Source organism: Nyctibius grandis, chromosome 5, assembly GCF_013368605.1.
Source record: "Nyctibius grandis isolate bNycGra1 chromosome 5, bNycGra1.pri, whole genome shotgun sequence".
Lineage (NCBI taxonomy): Eukaryota > Metazoa > Chordata > Aves > Nyctibiiformes > Nyctibiidae > Nyctibius > Nyctibius grandis.
Genome location: NC_090662.1, coordinates 47,203,232 through 47,217,630, shown reverse-complemented (window position 1 = coordinate 47,217,630; position 14,399 = coordinate 47,203,232). Strand labels below are relative to the sequence as shown.

Here is a 14,399-nt window from a genome sequence, read left to right as displayed (position 1 = left end):
CTGCCAGCAGCAGTTAGCATAGATACATGGATATAAAAAAAAAAGTCTGGGCTGCTTTTCAGATATAGCTTGTACCTCTGATCAGAAGCCTGGCTGTGGAGAGCTGCCTGTGCTGAGGCAGAGTTCCCTCCTTCATCTCCCACCTCATGAGCCTGAACCAGCTGGTACTGTTGAATGTTCTTCTACGATATCTGAGGGTGGTGGTGCCATGAAATATGTTTCAAAGCAGTTGTTTCTAATCCATTTCTCTGTAAGTTTTAATAATTTGATCATCTGGAGCTATTACTTACTCGAGTGTTTTTAATCTAAACTCTTTTGTTGTAACCCATTATAATCCTAGAAGACCAAGACATTACTTTGGCAAAGCTGACTGATAAAAATATCACGGCTGGCTCCCATCCGCTTTAGCTTTGTTCCCAGTTATGGTTTTAGCTGAGTATAAAGGGGTGTTATTAGTGAGATCCATTTAGAAATGGATCTTTGGAGAGTAATCAGAAGTTTTGATTTGTGAATGACAAGGTGAAGTTGGTGGTCTGATATAAACCCCACACAAACTGATTATGCAAACTATTGCGGGGTTTGGTCTGATAGAGGTGCTACAAGGTGAATGAACGTTTTTGTCAGGATTCAAGATATTACTTTATATGACACAAGGAAATGTTAACTAGAGGAGTAGAATTAAAAGGAAAAAGGACCAAAGACGAAACTTGATACAACCCACTCAGGAAATGAGAAGGTTGTATTATAAAACAAGCCACATGACAAATTAAAAGCAGGGAAAGAAGATTTATTCCCAGCCAAAGAACAGCTCTTCTAGAAGAATGACTGACTTCTTACGAGGTGATACTGATAAAGATTCAATGTTTGTTTTGAGAGCTGCAAAAAGGTCACTGCAGGCTTTGGAAGATTGTTTCAGTTAATTCATTTCTATTTGCTGCCTTGTTTCGTTCTGGAAAAACAGATTGGGAAAAAAAGTTAATGGGAGAGAAAATATGCTAGTATGGTAGTCTTTTTTTTTTTTTCCTTCAGATCAAAGTGAGATGCTCATTCTTTATCAGCAACATAAAAGTTCCTCCTCCTCTGAACTTGTATTAGGTATCTGCAAGGATAAAGCTAAATTCCATTAGAGAAAATAATGGAGAAACTTGGGAGAAGATCAGTGAACTAGTATCGGTATTTTCTTTTATGAAGATGTACTGTGGCAGTCTACTGTTTTCAACATGTTTTTGCTGTACGTGTGTACATCCTAAGAATAATGAAACACTAATTAAGTTGTTTAGGTTGACGATGAAATTCCCTTTTTGAAATCATGTCATTATATGGTAGAGTTTAATCTACTGTGTAGGTGTGATCTGATGTTTGGATAAAAACCAGCTGACAGAAATACATAGTGAGATATGGTTGATGGGTTAGAGGAAGTTATAGGACCTAACTGATTTGATACCTGTTTGTTCAACTGAGGGAGTCTAGGAGAGCTGGTCACTCTAGGGTGCACAAAAACAGTGTGTGCTGTATAGCTGTCTTCTTCATGTTAGATTACTGTGTGCATCTCCACTTGTGACCCTAAATATTTGTTAGTAAGTACATTGCATTTCTGTTCTTCTAAAGGTAAATCTACTAGACCTTTAAGTTCAGAGATATCTTCTTCAGGGACATACGATTTAGTGGGAAGTATCTTTTTTCTTTTAATACGCGTTAGCAGTTCATTGGATCTAGTGAAAAGTCAAGGGACTGATGCCCAATGTAAAGCTCAGAGCACTCTAATTTTTGGCTGAAAAAGAATTTGAAAGTGCAGCTCATGTCTAAAAAAAACGTGCTGCTTTGAGAAGTGATATGCATAGGAAAGATCTTACTTGTTTATCACAGAGCATTGGTTTTATTGGTGTCCTGAGGACAATTTAGAGTAGAATCTGACCTATGAATTCTGAAGTTCAATGTGGTACATGTGGAAGAGAAGACATATGGAAGAGCGATACATATGGAAGCCTGGGAGCTCGGGTACACTCCCGAGAAACATAACACATCAGGTTCTCCCTGGATGATGGCTTGTAACTGCCTGTTGCCACCGATCGACTCCTATTTTCTAGGTGTGACTGAAACATGGGAGAGCAGCTCTAGATACGTGAGCAACCAGGTCTTGAATTAAGCAAGTGCTTGGTAAGTATGGCGTATCGTCACTTATGAGGGCCTCATCAACTAACTCAAAATTGCTGTTCTAGAGAGAGGCAGCGATAGATTCTTCTTAGACTATGGAATCTATGGAATTGTTAGTGCCATTAGATACTGAATATAGTATTTATTCAGTTATCAGATATAGAAATAATTTAATTCACAGTAAAGTTGGTTTTGAGTGTTATTTTCTAGGAGAAAACATGGATGTGGTGTAGATTCACTTCTGTACATCTCAGTTTTTATTTTCTTTCAGCTTTTACTTGAGTGTATTTCTCTATTGTGAGTTTGACCCTATTCTGCCACGTACAGTAGACTTTCTAATGACACTAAAGCAACTTAAGACCTACTTATCCTTTCTTACAGCTATGTCTTTTGTTGGATATCCTAAACTATGTCATTTCGGTGCAAATGATCCTAATCTGTGTGTATTTTTCTAGTCTTTTCCCTAACTGAGGCAGGATAAAAGCTGCTTGAATTCTTCTGAAATCCATATAAATATAGTGTGGTATCTCTAGAGACATAAGGCTGCTGTGCATTGATGAGAGTGAGTTATTTGGATACAAGTCAGATACTAAGACACAAATATGTAGGTTTTTTTATAAATGGCAGGTATGACAGGAAAAAAGTATAAAAAAGGAATTACTTGAAACCTCTTGATTATAGATGAGGTACTGCTTATCAAATTTGAATGAAGAGTAAGAGTTTCTTTTCGAAGAAATGTGTTTTCAAGGAAGTTCAAAGTGGACTGGACAGGTAAACAACAGCTATGAATTGCAGATTGCTGATACCTAACGAATCACAGAATCACAGAATGTTAGGGATTGGAAGAGACCTCGAAAGATCATCTAGTCCAATCCCCCTGCCGGAGCGGGATTACCTAGACCATATCACACAGGAATGCGTCCAGGCGGGTTTTGAATGTCTCCAGAGAAGGAGACTCCACAACCTCTCTGGGCAGCCTGTTCCAGTGTTCAGTTACCCTCACCGTAAAGAAGTTTTTCCTCAAATTTAAGTGGAACCTCCTGTGTTCCAGCTTGCACCCATTGCCCCTTGTCCTGTCAGTGGATGTCACTGAGAAGAGCCTGGCACCATCCTCATGACACTTGCCCTTTACATATTTATAAACATTAATGAGGTCACCCCTGAATGTTCAGACTGAGTTCAGTACTACTGTGTGATGCTAAAAGCTGCACTGTGATAGTAATGTTGCTTTGTAGAGAGATTTGGTCACTATATTATTGCATGATATAATTGCAAACAAGATAAGTTCTGTGATGTAGCGATCATATTTGCTAATATCTGTTTAAGCACAGTAAAAGAGTTTACCTTTGTTTAAATTTTTTCTGATACAAATGCCAACACGTGGCTGTTGGAGGAAAATAAGCTTGTTAAGTTAGGTCCATACTCACAACTTCCACTGAAATAGAAAGGAGCAGTTAAAAATCAGAATTTGTGGTGCTACACTAGCCAAATACAGCAATGCTACTCTTGGCACAAGGCAGGAGGGGCGGTGAGCTAGTGGTGTGATCATCTCTTTTTGGTGAGGAGTTAGCTGAGGAAGGCGGGCAGCAGCATGGTTTTCCTTCTTCCTCCTCCTTTTCTGCCTCCATGCTGTTGTTACCTCTTCTTTTCATCCAATGTAACCCAATCCCAGGTATTCACCTTGACGACATTTCCGTAAATCAGCACTAAAGCTTGGAGACTTGCTAAGGAAAGCATCCTGAGCATAGAGAGCATTGTGAGCTAGAGTTACTGTATGTACTCTTCTGCAGCTGCAACAAGATAGTTTTCAAACTCAGCCTTCATTTTTGCACTAGAGGGTGCAGACTTCAAAGTAAGGGAGAAAAACTCTTGTTCACAAAGTGCATAATGAAATTAACATTTGATATACACTTTAAAAATACTTTTTGTTTTGCTTTCTTTCTTTCCTGCTGAAGGTTTTGCCCTGTATTCATCCTGTCATTACCAGGCTCCAGTTCTTTTTTTTTCTTCTTCCTTTTTTTTTTTTTTTTTGGTAAGTTGGTTATAGCATGTTTCTCTATATGGCTTTCTTCATGTTTCCTACTTTCTTCTTCTCAGTCACTGTTTAATTTTGCCTAAACATTGCTTTGCCACCTCTCATATGTCTTTCCTCTATATGGATATGGTAAAATATGAAGGCTTAGTTGCTTTTCATATGCTGCAAGTAGGAATTTTTCCTGTTCCATCTTTGCACTGTTAATGTTTAGGTGGCCGCCTACGTACAAATATTTCTAGAGCTTGTTGCTGGCTTTTTTCAGAGGTTTCTTGGAACACAGGAGGACTAAGACTAACCAGATACTGTTATCTATACTGTTTCTTCTATGCTCCTGCACGCCAAGAATGAAAACAGATGTGAGTCTAGTTACTGTACTTCCTTGGGCATGCAAGTTGCAGTGGAGGCTAGGGACAGCCAGCTATGTGCAGAGCTCAGTGGTGTGTTGGTACTTTGTGGAGTCTTGGCTTCATAAACATAAATATGTTTTTCATAGAGGTACAGTATTTAGAATGGATAGAAAGTGCTGTTTGCATAGGGGGAATTTTTTTTCTCATCTCTGTGTCATACTACTTTGATAGCTTTGGGAGTATTTGACAGTTTTGAAGCAAAGATGTGTGTCTGTCCAAGATGCCTTTCGTAACAGCTTCACGAGGGAGAATCAGAAGCTGAATTTGCTGCTATCTGGAGGAGCTCTTGCATTCGTTTTTTTAAACATCTCTAGCTATCTGAAGTTCTCAGCTCTTGTGTTCTGCAAGAGGAAATCATAAATTCACCTCAGATCTCTTGTTGGTGTCAGCTGTCTTAAAATCATCATCACATAATAATTATGTAGTTTTGCCAAATAATCCTAATCAGCCTTACTTAACTTGGTGTTTCATGTAGCTGCTGCCTGATCATGCTGCTCATAGGGGGAGCATGCCTATTTAGAAAGTGCTGCAGCATTTTTTTCCCAAGAGAGAAAGATGCGAGTGAGAATCATATGGAATTTGCAAAGAAACATAACCTTAAAAGTGCCTGAGTTTTATCATGATTTGATTTTAATTTAAATGCCATCACAGAAGCCTGTCTTCTTATGTCAGTCTGTATTAAAATCTAAATGTGTAGAGGCAGAAGATTGAGGCACAGCAGCGACTGACAGCGTGGGATGGCATTTTGCGGAGTGCCTGAATAAGACATCCCTATGAGTTTGACTTAATTGTTTTTCAAGTTATTTGATTTCTTCTACATTGGTCTTAATATGATGCAGGAGAAAGTGTTTTTGGCCCAATTAAAATTTTACAGCTTTGGTTCCAGTATTGAACGTGGAGTCTCCATTTTCTTCTATAAATTGTAGATTGAAGAGAAAAGATAGCTGCAGGAGTAGCTCAGCTGTGGAGAAAGGAGGACAAGAGAAATTATCCATACGTTGTCACTAAGGAGGGTGAGGACATCCCCTACTGTGCAGAGCAGGGTGCTGTGCGGGGTGCCGCCTGCCCAGGCAAGGAGGGCTCCTCCATGCCTTGCGAGACCTGCTGGCCACCTGCCCCGTGTTGCACGCATTTTAACACTCTCCATGAAGTGCTTACAAGTGTTACCATATATATTTCAAAAATAGTGAAATGGTGACTTTTTATTATTACATATATATGGGTTTTGAATAATGTGTTTAAAAGTGAGCGTGACTGTGTGAGGGTGCATGACAGAGTATTTGAGGGGTGGCTGGGTGCTGGCCCTTCACTTGTGTTCCACCGACTACATTTTCCTTGAAACTTGCCCACTGACACAGGGCATATATGTACTATGTACCACAACAGAATTTAGCACAATGTTGTTCTAATGCTATTGTATTTGTTTCAAGTTTGTATTATTTAAGATTTTTAAAGAAAAAGGCTAGGCCTTTCTTTAATATGTCAAGCGCACCTTAAAAATTCAAGAATCACATAGCAGCTGTGATTTTATCTCTTGATATGCCGTATATGCAGGTAGGTATAGCTTTGCTTGCCTTGCCTGTAAGTATTTTTGCTGCAAAATAAAAAAACCCCACCAAACCAGACCCAAACCAAATTTTTTTTTTCATTCATTGTTTCTTCAAATGATGGTTTGCACAGCTGCATGAACACAGTGACACTTTTTCTGTCTTTGGCTCCTATTATCACTCAGTTAAGACACTCATGGAATTAATTTAAACTCCACCATCTATGGATTTTAAAAAAAAGCAGCTTGGTTTAGCTGAAATTGCTAGTTAGCTAAAAGCTGTTGGGAGACCAGTTGTGCTGTTGGTTGGTGCCCCTGCTAGCAATTAAGCCATGTTTCCCTTAAAGTCCACACTGAACATATTTATTTTAATATACAACACGTTGAAGCTCTGTTCAGCAAGAGATTTTTTTAGGAGGGTCCCTCTGCTAACATTTTGGGAGTTGGAGACTGCCGTCCAGTCTTCTGACTAGTCTGAAGGCACCTCTTGTTTTCAGTAGTGAGTCTCCAATGAGCTCAGTAAGCAATTTTTAATGAACCGAATCAATTCAGCAGCCACTTCTCTGCCTTGCCCTGTGCTTACCACCGTTCTGGTGACCTTCAGGTTCAGTGAATACTTGAAGTTAATTATATCCCTGATGCCTTTGCAAACTTGATTCCAGATATTGTGAACTGGGGCAAGGTTCGAATGTAAACATAGGCCCCTCTTTCTGTTGCTGAGGTAAATAATATTAAAATGTTACCTGCAGCATATCTTGTTGTCTGCAGCTAACAAGCTTTAGTAAAGCCAAAGTTTGAGCGTCTTCCAGATTCTTAAGTAAATGCTTCCTAAATTCATAAATAAGACTCAAGTTTGGATGTAACTGCCTTCAGAGAGAGGTGTCTTCCTCTCTCTTTACTTTGTGTCTCTATATGCATGTTGTTAATAGCTGACAAAAGTCAGCTGTAAGGGTTTTTTGTTTGTTTGATTTTTAATTCAGAATGTAGGCCAAGTTGCTAGGTAAAATTTTTAACTTCCAATTCCTGAGCATGGTTTTGGTGTGGACTGTTTGGCTTTTGTACAGTAGTCTCAGAGGGTTGTTATTTATTTATTGTCTCAGAGATACTGAGATTCCAACCCTTTATGAAAGGTATTGAAATGTATTTTCCATAAAATGATGGGAGAGAGTCTGGGTTTCATAATCATTACAGAAAATAAATGCTTCATGTTTTTTTCGTTGTTAATTTCAGTCTGTAGTAGCTATTGAGGAGTATACAGCGGTGATTCCTAGAAGGCAAATTTCAAATAGAAATATTTTTTCCTTCGTAAAACAGTGGTATCACAAAGTAAACTTATTCTTCCAGTCTTTCCCAGACTGCATAATGCTTGTCATGGAGGCATCAGGGCAAAAGTATCAGGAACGATTTTATTTTATTTTCCTGCTTTTGTCTTTCCTAGTATTTCTGGGATACTTGCAGTTCTCTGCACTTAGACCACAAGAGTGTCTAAAAGAGGTACCTTTACCTTCAATATCAACACTTGAAAGGTTTAGCTCCAAAAATAAGCATGGTATCGATCAAGCTACTGTTTTCTTCTCATTTATTTACATTTTGAATGAGCACCTACCAGAATATTATATAAATTGTCATTGGATTTTCTGAATTATTCTTCTGTAGCTGTCTGTTGAACATGACCATTTAGCAACAAGTGAATTACAAAAGACAAAATTCAACCAGAATTGGTTTTGAGGGTAGGTGATGGTGGGAGTCCTATATATGTTTTTACTTTACCACTACATCCAAGTTTGCAAAAAAAGCACCTTTTTCTGGACATGGTATCAAAGGACATTGTTCTGGACTTTTTATTACACAGCTACAGTTTCTTTTTCACTGCATACATGTAGCTGTATCAATTAAATATTAGCTGAGGAAATTAAAGTTATATTATGTTTACTTGCTTTAGAAAGATGAAATTTCAAGATGAAGGTTAACACCTACTTAATATAGATAAAATACAAGCAATTATTTGCCTTTTTTTTTCCAAAACGTGGATGATTCTTTAAATATGCATACATACCTACACACAATGATAAAGCTGTTGCATGTGAAGATTGTAGTATATGGTACCAGAATAACTGAAATGTCAAATACACCCATATATGAAGTCATACAATAACTTTTAATTAACATTTAGGTTGAAGTACAATTTGTTTGGAAAGTAATTTTTTTTTAAAAAAAAAACCAACAAAACCTACTGATTTTTAGGATTATTCTGGTACTGGCTTCTGCTCAGCTACACCTTGCAAATGCAGAGCATCATTCTGTTGGTCTTGTTTACCAAATCTGTTTCCTTTCTGTATGATACAGAGTCAAGTTACCTACACGTCTGAAACGATTGCTCTCCTTTCCCTTGGCAGCTCTAGGTTTCCTAATTAAAGCTACAATCCTGTAGGCACCAGGGGGACTTCATGCACCATCTGAACCCTGTCATTGCTTTGCTGAAACTGTTTTTAGTGTAAATGAAGATGAACAAATGCATAAACTTTTCCAGGACAGGGTCATTTGTTACTGAATGATGTGGAAAACAGAACAAACATGGATTTCATTACCAGGCTTAAAAGGTGTCTTTAAAAGAGTTGGGTTTTGAATAATTTGGTTTATAATGAGTATTGCGCTTTCACTATTAATTTACTTGAGGGGATCACTGCTAATTTTTTGGTGGGGATAGCAGAGGGGAGGCCTAGTTGGAGTGGCTGAAGGAAGGTTGGGAAAGGACTACTTGCTTCCCTGGCGAGGAGTGTGCTGCCTTTCATCTTTCTTCTGTTTCTCCCATCCCTTCAAAACCTGTGAACTCGGGACAGGTTCTCCCATTCTTCCTTTGCTGACCCAGGAGAACCAAAGCCCTCTAAGCACGTGCAAAGGGGAACTCAGATAACTTGACTTCTCCAGCTGTACTAATCCCCCTAGCTCTGCTGATCTGATTTTTGTCTGTAAGCAGCTTCATTTTTGGAGTCTACTTTAAAGGATCATTTAATCATGAAGTTGTTCATATATCTAAATAGTAACTTTCTGAAATGCCACTGTAGCCTTTTTTCATTCCCTACACTTATGCATTGCTCCTTTTATGGTGTCTATAAGTTACTGACCTCGTTGACCAGATACAACCACTTCAATGAGATAATGTGTTTTCCTTACAAAAGCAGCTTAAATTTTCCCTAAAGGTATTATGTGGAAACAAGTAAAAATCAGGGTTTTTTTTAAACATCACTTTTTTTATGTCTATATTAAAAAACAAACAAACAAAAAAAAAAAAAACAGGTTGAAAGAACACGCATGTTGACTTGAGATTTTTTTATAAAGATATTTTTGTCAGTGGTTGACTTTGATTTTGAATCAATGTTCTGTCTTTGTAAGAAATTTAGTTTCCCCACTGCTGTTTTTGCCTGTTTAGCAGACACCCTGCATAGCAATTATCTGATCTGTAACCTGGAAGGCTGTGTCACTGTTAAAACTGTACAACTGGTAATCTTCAGAAATGTTGTTACTTTGTATTAATTTTTCATTCCTGCAGAAGTTAAATCTTTAAACTGGAGAGAGATAAGAGTCACAGCAGCACAGAGGAACAGTGGAAAACCAACACCACATACCAGCATCAAAGCTAGTGGTGGCAGCTGATGATGCATATCCCAGGAGATATGGTTACACTTCTGGGAATTAATTTTCATTTTGTGATCTGTCAGTTCTTATGTCATCTTGACGTAATTACAGAGGCTTAATAACAAGTGCTATTTAAATCATACGTTAAAAAAATAGAAATGTATGAGAGTACTTGATGCTGAGTTATTGAATAAAGATATGGAAAATATGATTCTAGATCTGGAATCTGTTATTGTTAATTGGCAGTAGTTAAGCAGAAATACTTTAAAGCATTTGTATTAGTGTTGTGATTTTGTGATTGGCCCCTGCATAATTTGGCATTCTGCAATAGTGAGGTTAAGAAAGCACTTTTGATTTCATACACCTGTTACCAAATGGATAACTAGTTCTTCAGGTCTGAGTATTTCCTGAGTTGTTTTTTCTCAAATACATATAAAGTGTAAATTAAGCTCTTCAAGGCAAGAGGTACGTTTGCAGTTTTTTGCTTGTTTTGAGTCCTATTGTGGCTCAAACTGTTGAATTTGTTAGGGTAGTGGAAATGTTACAGTCAGAAGGTATAAGACTGATCTGTATTGATGTTTTAATTATTGTTTTTTGTCTACTTAGAAACAGCCTATATGCTAAGCTTTAGGTTCTCAGTAACTTTATAGGCTTATGGTTTAATACAATGAAATAATCCTTTTGTGACTTATTGTTGGAATTGATACATTTGACTTAATTGGAAATTCAGAAATAAATTCCACTCAGTCTGGATTGTTGACTCCTGAGACAGTAGTACTTTAAGTAAGAAAACACTTAGTGGGATTGGAATAGAGTGTAAAGTACTGCTCCTTTCTCCCCCTCGCCTCTTTCCTCACCGAAAACTGACCTTATGAATAGTTAGGAGCAGAGATGATTCTGGTTTTATTAACTTCATGAAGCTGCCTCAGAGGCCAGGAGTCATCATTCTCGCAAAGTATAGAAACATGATGTGCCGCTGAATGTAGAAGTTCCAGGAAAAGTGGCTTAATATGAGGAGCTTATGAAAGCCTGTGGTTCAACCCGTGTTCACCTTATGTTTGCTTTTGTTCATCATCTAACCATTTTCTTCTTTCAGTTCTTCCGAGTATGTATTTCAACATGTCGGAAGTTTTTGTGGCAAACTGAAGAGCAAACAGAGGGCTATTTGTATTAATGGGTATTATGATGAAAAGACGTACAGGGACTGTAGACAGTCATGAGTTTTTTTACTTATACCTAATATAGTTGTTTCTATTAATTGTATGAGTGCATGTATATACCCATTGCATATGATATCCTAGTGGCTGCTATTTTTTTTGCATCAGCTTTACTGTGTTGCTTACAGTTTGGTTTTCTATTGGCAGGTATTTAATTAGTCAAGGAGCACATGTAGGAGCTGTAAATAGTGAAGGAGACACTCCATTAGATATTGCTGAAGAGGAGGCAATGGAAGAGCTGCTTCAAAATGAAGTAAATAGACAAGGTAATTTTGAATATGGAAGGGTGTTTTTTTTTTATTGAACACTACATATGTTTTTGAAAACTTATGCTAAATTAGGAGTTTTAAAGTCACTCAATCTATTTTCTAAAGAGAATTGAAAATACGATGTACAGTACTCAAGCTGTTATAGGTGTTTTTACTCAGCCCAGCCTCTTGTGAAGAAAGAGGTCAGAAGTATTGAACGTAGGTGTTGATTGGATACCTGCATTCACTTAACAGAATTTAGGTGGTGTTCAGATACTGTGGATGGTATTCAGTGCATCTGGGATATAGACTTCTATGTTCCAGCTTTATACTATGTCTAAAGAAGTTCCTGCCTGAGAGAGGAGAGAAAATAGGCACTTCTAGGGTGACTCAGATGTCAGTTTTAGGATGAGGTGAATCTGGGCCTAAGGTAACAGTTTCTTTCCGTTGACTACAAGAAAGCCTAGAATAACTAAACAAGAGTAAACAACTATACTGTATCCCATAAATCACCCTTTGTGTCTATTTCTGAACTTTTGAATGCCCTTCTACAATGCTAAATGTCTGAAACTACTCCTTGGGATAAGGAGTCTTAGATTGCACTTATTTTAGGCCTGAGAACCTATCATGAACATTTAAGTTTCTCCCGGTTTTGTGTACTCTTCTGAGAGCACTATAGAGGTGTTAAGTTTTTACAGTATTGTTTAAAAATATGTACCTTAAATTTATGCACCTTGCTCCTAGAAAATTGCCAGTATTGGCAGTGGTGTCTTTACAAGAGAAATTGACCTTTGGAAAAGTATATTGATTAGTTTTTCCCTGTTTTGTTTCCTGTTCTACACTGCTGTTTTCCATGTTCCCATCCTCAGGTGGGTTTTCCAGGGAAAGGTCTTTGAAAGTTGCTGGTTTTTCCATTCCACAAAGGAAAGAATGTTCAGTTGTTCTTGACTGACCATCTTGAGTCCAAGAGAAATGCACAGCTATCCCAGAACTCCCTGTACAAGAACTGGGGTGATGGGGCCTGAGCTATGTTAATTATTGAAGGAAAACGACATTCAGAGTGAAGACGGAGACTTCATAGGAGGCATGCTAGGGGACTGCATCTCCATTACTTCTAGACCCCTGCCTGTCTCTTAAAAGGCTTCTTACTCCTTGAAAATGTTACTTTTTTTGTAGCATTGAATTTATATCTCTAAGACAGATTTACGTAATTTAACAGTAAACTAGTAATTGCTTCAGGCTTTGCCCTGTTTTAATTTGTATGGGTAAACCCATTTAATGCCCAAAGCAAATGGTAAGAAGAAAGTGGATGACATGATATGCGGGGAAATAAGAGATACCTGCTGATATACAGAAGTAGACTGTAGATTTGACAAAAGCTTTGATTCAATTATTTGGTGGTGTTAATGGAATTTTGATTAACAGTTCTTACAGTTAACAACACAAAGAACATCAGATTAGATAGTTGCAAATCTTTTTTTTGTCTGTACTAGCATTTGTCTGTTTCAATTAGTTTGGAAAAAATACAGTTGTTGTTCTCTTTTCTAACAGTACTGTCAATCTTTGCTGGAGAGTTGTTTCTGGAATGTGCCTCAGCCTAAATTCTTTAAGGTTGTTTTTGAAATGTTTGACTTGACTGATGTGCTATACTAATTGACTGTAGTAGTTCTTTGTAAAATTGACATTATTTGGGAAAAGAACTCTTCCAAAATGTCTTATTTATATGTTACTGCTTTTTTTTAAAAAAAAATATTACTTATTATATGGGGGTTTTGTGTACATTTTTAGAATGCAGAGATTCAACATGACATGCTAATTTTTATTCTTTTTCAAATTTAATTATTTTGAACAGCCCAATTGTGTAATTAGCATTGGGAACCTAAACTAAATGCCACAATTCACTGAAAATTTCAGTATGGTTTCCATATTTCATATTTAAAGCTTACAATAAACTATGGTACTATCTTTATAAGTCTGAGAAGAATGTAGGTGTTCCCACACTTTAGCTGTTAGCTTATAAACGGATAATTCAGGTTGTTATAAAATACTAAATTGCATTTACTATGGAAAACCTATTTTCCAAGCATTCCTTTTGCATTGTTATGTCAGTTGGCTTGCTGACTAGCTAAAGGATTTTCAGAAGATTGGTCTTTCTCAGATAATTCGAAAAATGTATTTGTTGAATGAGGCACCACGTCAAATAAGAAAAAACTTGCTAGGGCTGTGCTTCAGAGTGGTTTGACCTCCCTCTATGGAGAACAGGAACTGGATGCTGTCCTGAAGAGTGACCACACTGTGAACATCCCTGACAGCATTTCTGCCTTTGTGGTCTTAATAGAGCACTAAAGCCTATGGTTATATATATAGCACATATATATATATATGCTATTTTATATTTTTGTATATATATGTATATATATTTACACACACACACACATATATATATGAATGCTTTTATATATATGTATTCTACCTAACTTGTTTTGCTATTAGACCACTTAGGAGCTTCAGTTTCACAGAAGCAGGGAAGAAGGCGTGCAGCACCTCTCCTTCTGAATTTGTGTCTGAAGGTGTAAGAACTAAGGGCTTTTACCTGCAGGGATGAAATCATAGCAAATATTTAATGATTGTGAATGAGAATGGAATAGAAAGGGTATGAATCTGGACCTGAATTTGTAGTGTGTATCTTACTAAATCACAAGACAGTTGTCTCAGGAATAAGATTTTAAGGATGCCATCAAAAGCACATGATTAACTTGCATGTAAAGTTAATACTATCACAGAATCACAGAATGTTAGGGATTGGAAGGGATCTTGAAAGATCATCTAGTCCAATCCCCCTGCCGGAGCAGGATTACCTAGACCATATCACACAGGAACGCGTCCAGGCGGGTTTTGAATGTCTCCAGAGAAGGAGACTCCACAACCTCTCTGGGCAGCCTGTTCCAGTGTTCGGTCACCCTCACCGTAAAGAAGTTTTTTCTCATCTTTATGTGGAACCTCCTGTGTTCCAGCTTGCACCCATTGCCCCTTGTCCTGTCAAGGGATGTCACTGAGAAGAGCCTGGCTCCATCCTCATGACACTTGCCCTTTACATATTTATAAACATTAATGAGGTCACCCCTCAGTCTCCTCTTCTCCAAGCTAAAGAGACCC

General features: G+C 37.6%; 1 protein-coding gene across 9 annotated transcripts in view; it reads left to right on the top strand.

Moving 5' to 3' along the window:
• PPP1R12A (protein phosphatase 1 regulatory subunit 12A) overlaps nt 1-14,399 on the top strand; it is a 136,737-nt gene that overhangs the window by 63,141 nt on the left and 59,197 nt on the right. For all 9 annotated transcript variants that reach the window (XM_068402476.1, XM_068402471.1, XM_068402478.1 and 6 more), the window contains exon 3: nt 11,143-11,261. In XM_068402476.1, the coding sequence (XP_068258577.1) occupies nt 11,143-11,261 (119 nt within the window). The remainder of the gene's footprint in view (nt 1-11,142; nt 11,262-14,399) is intronic.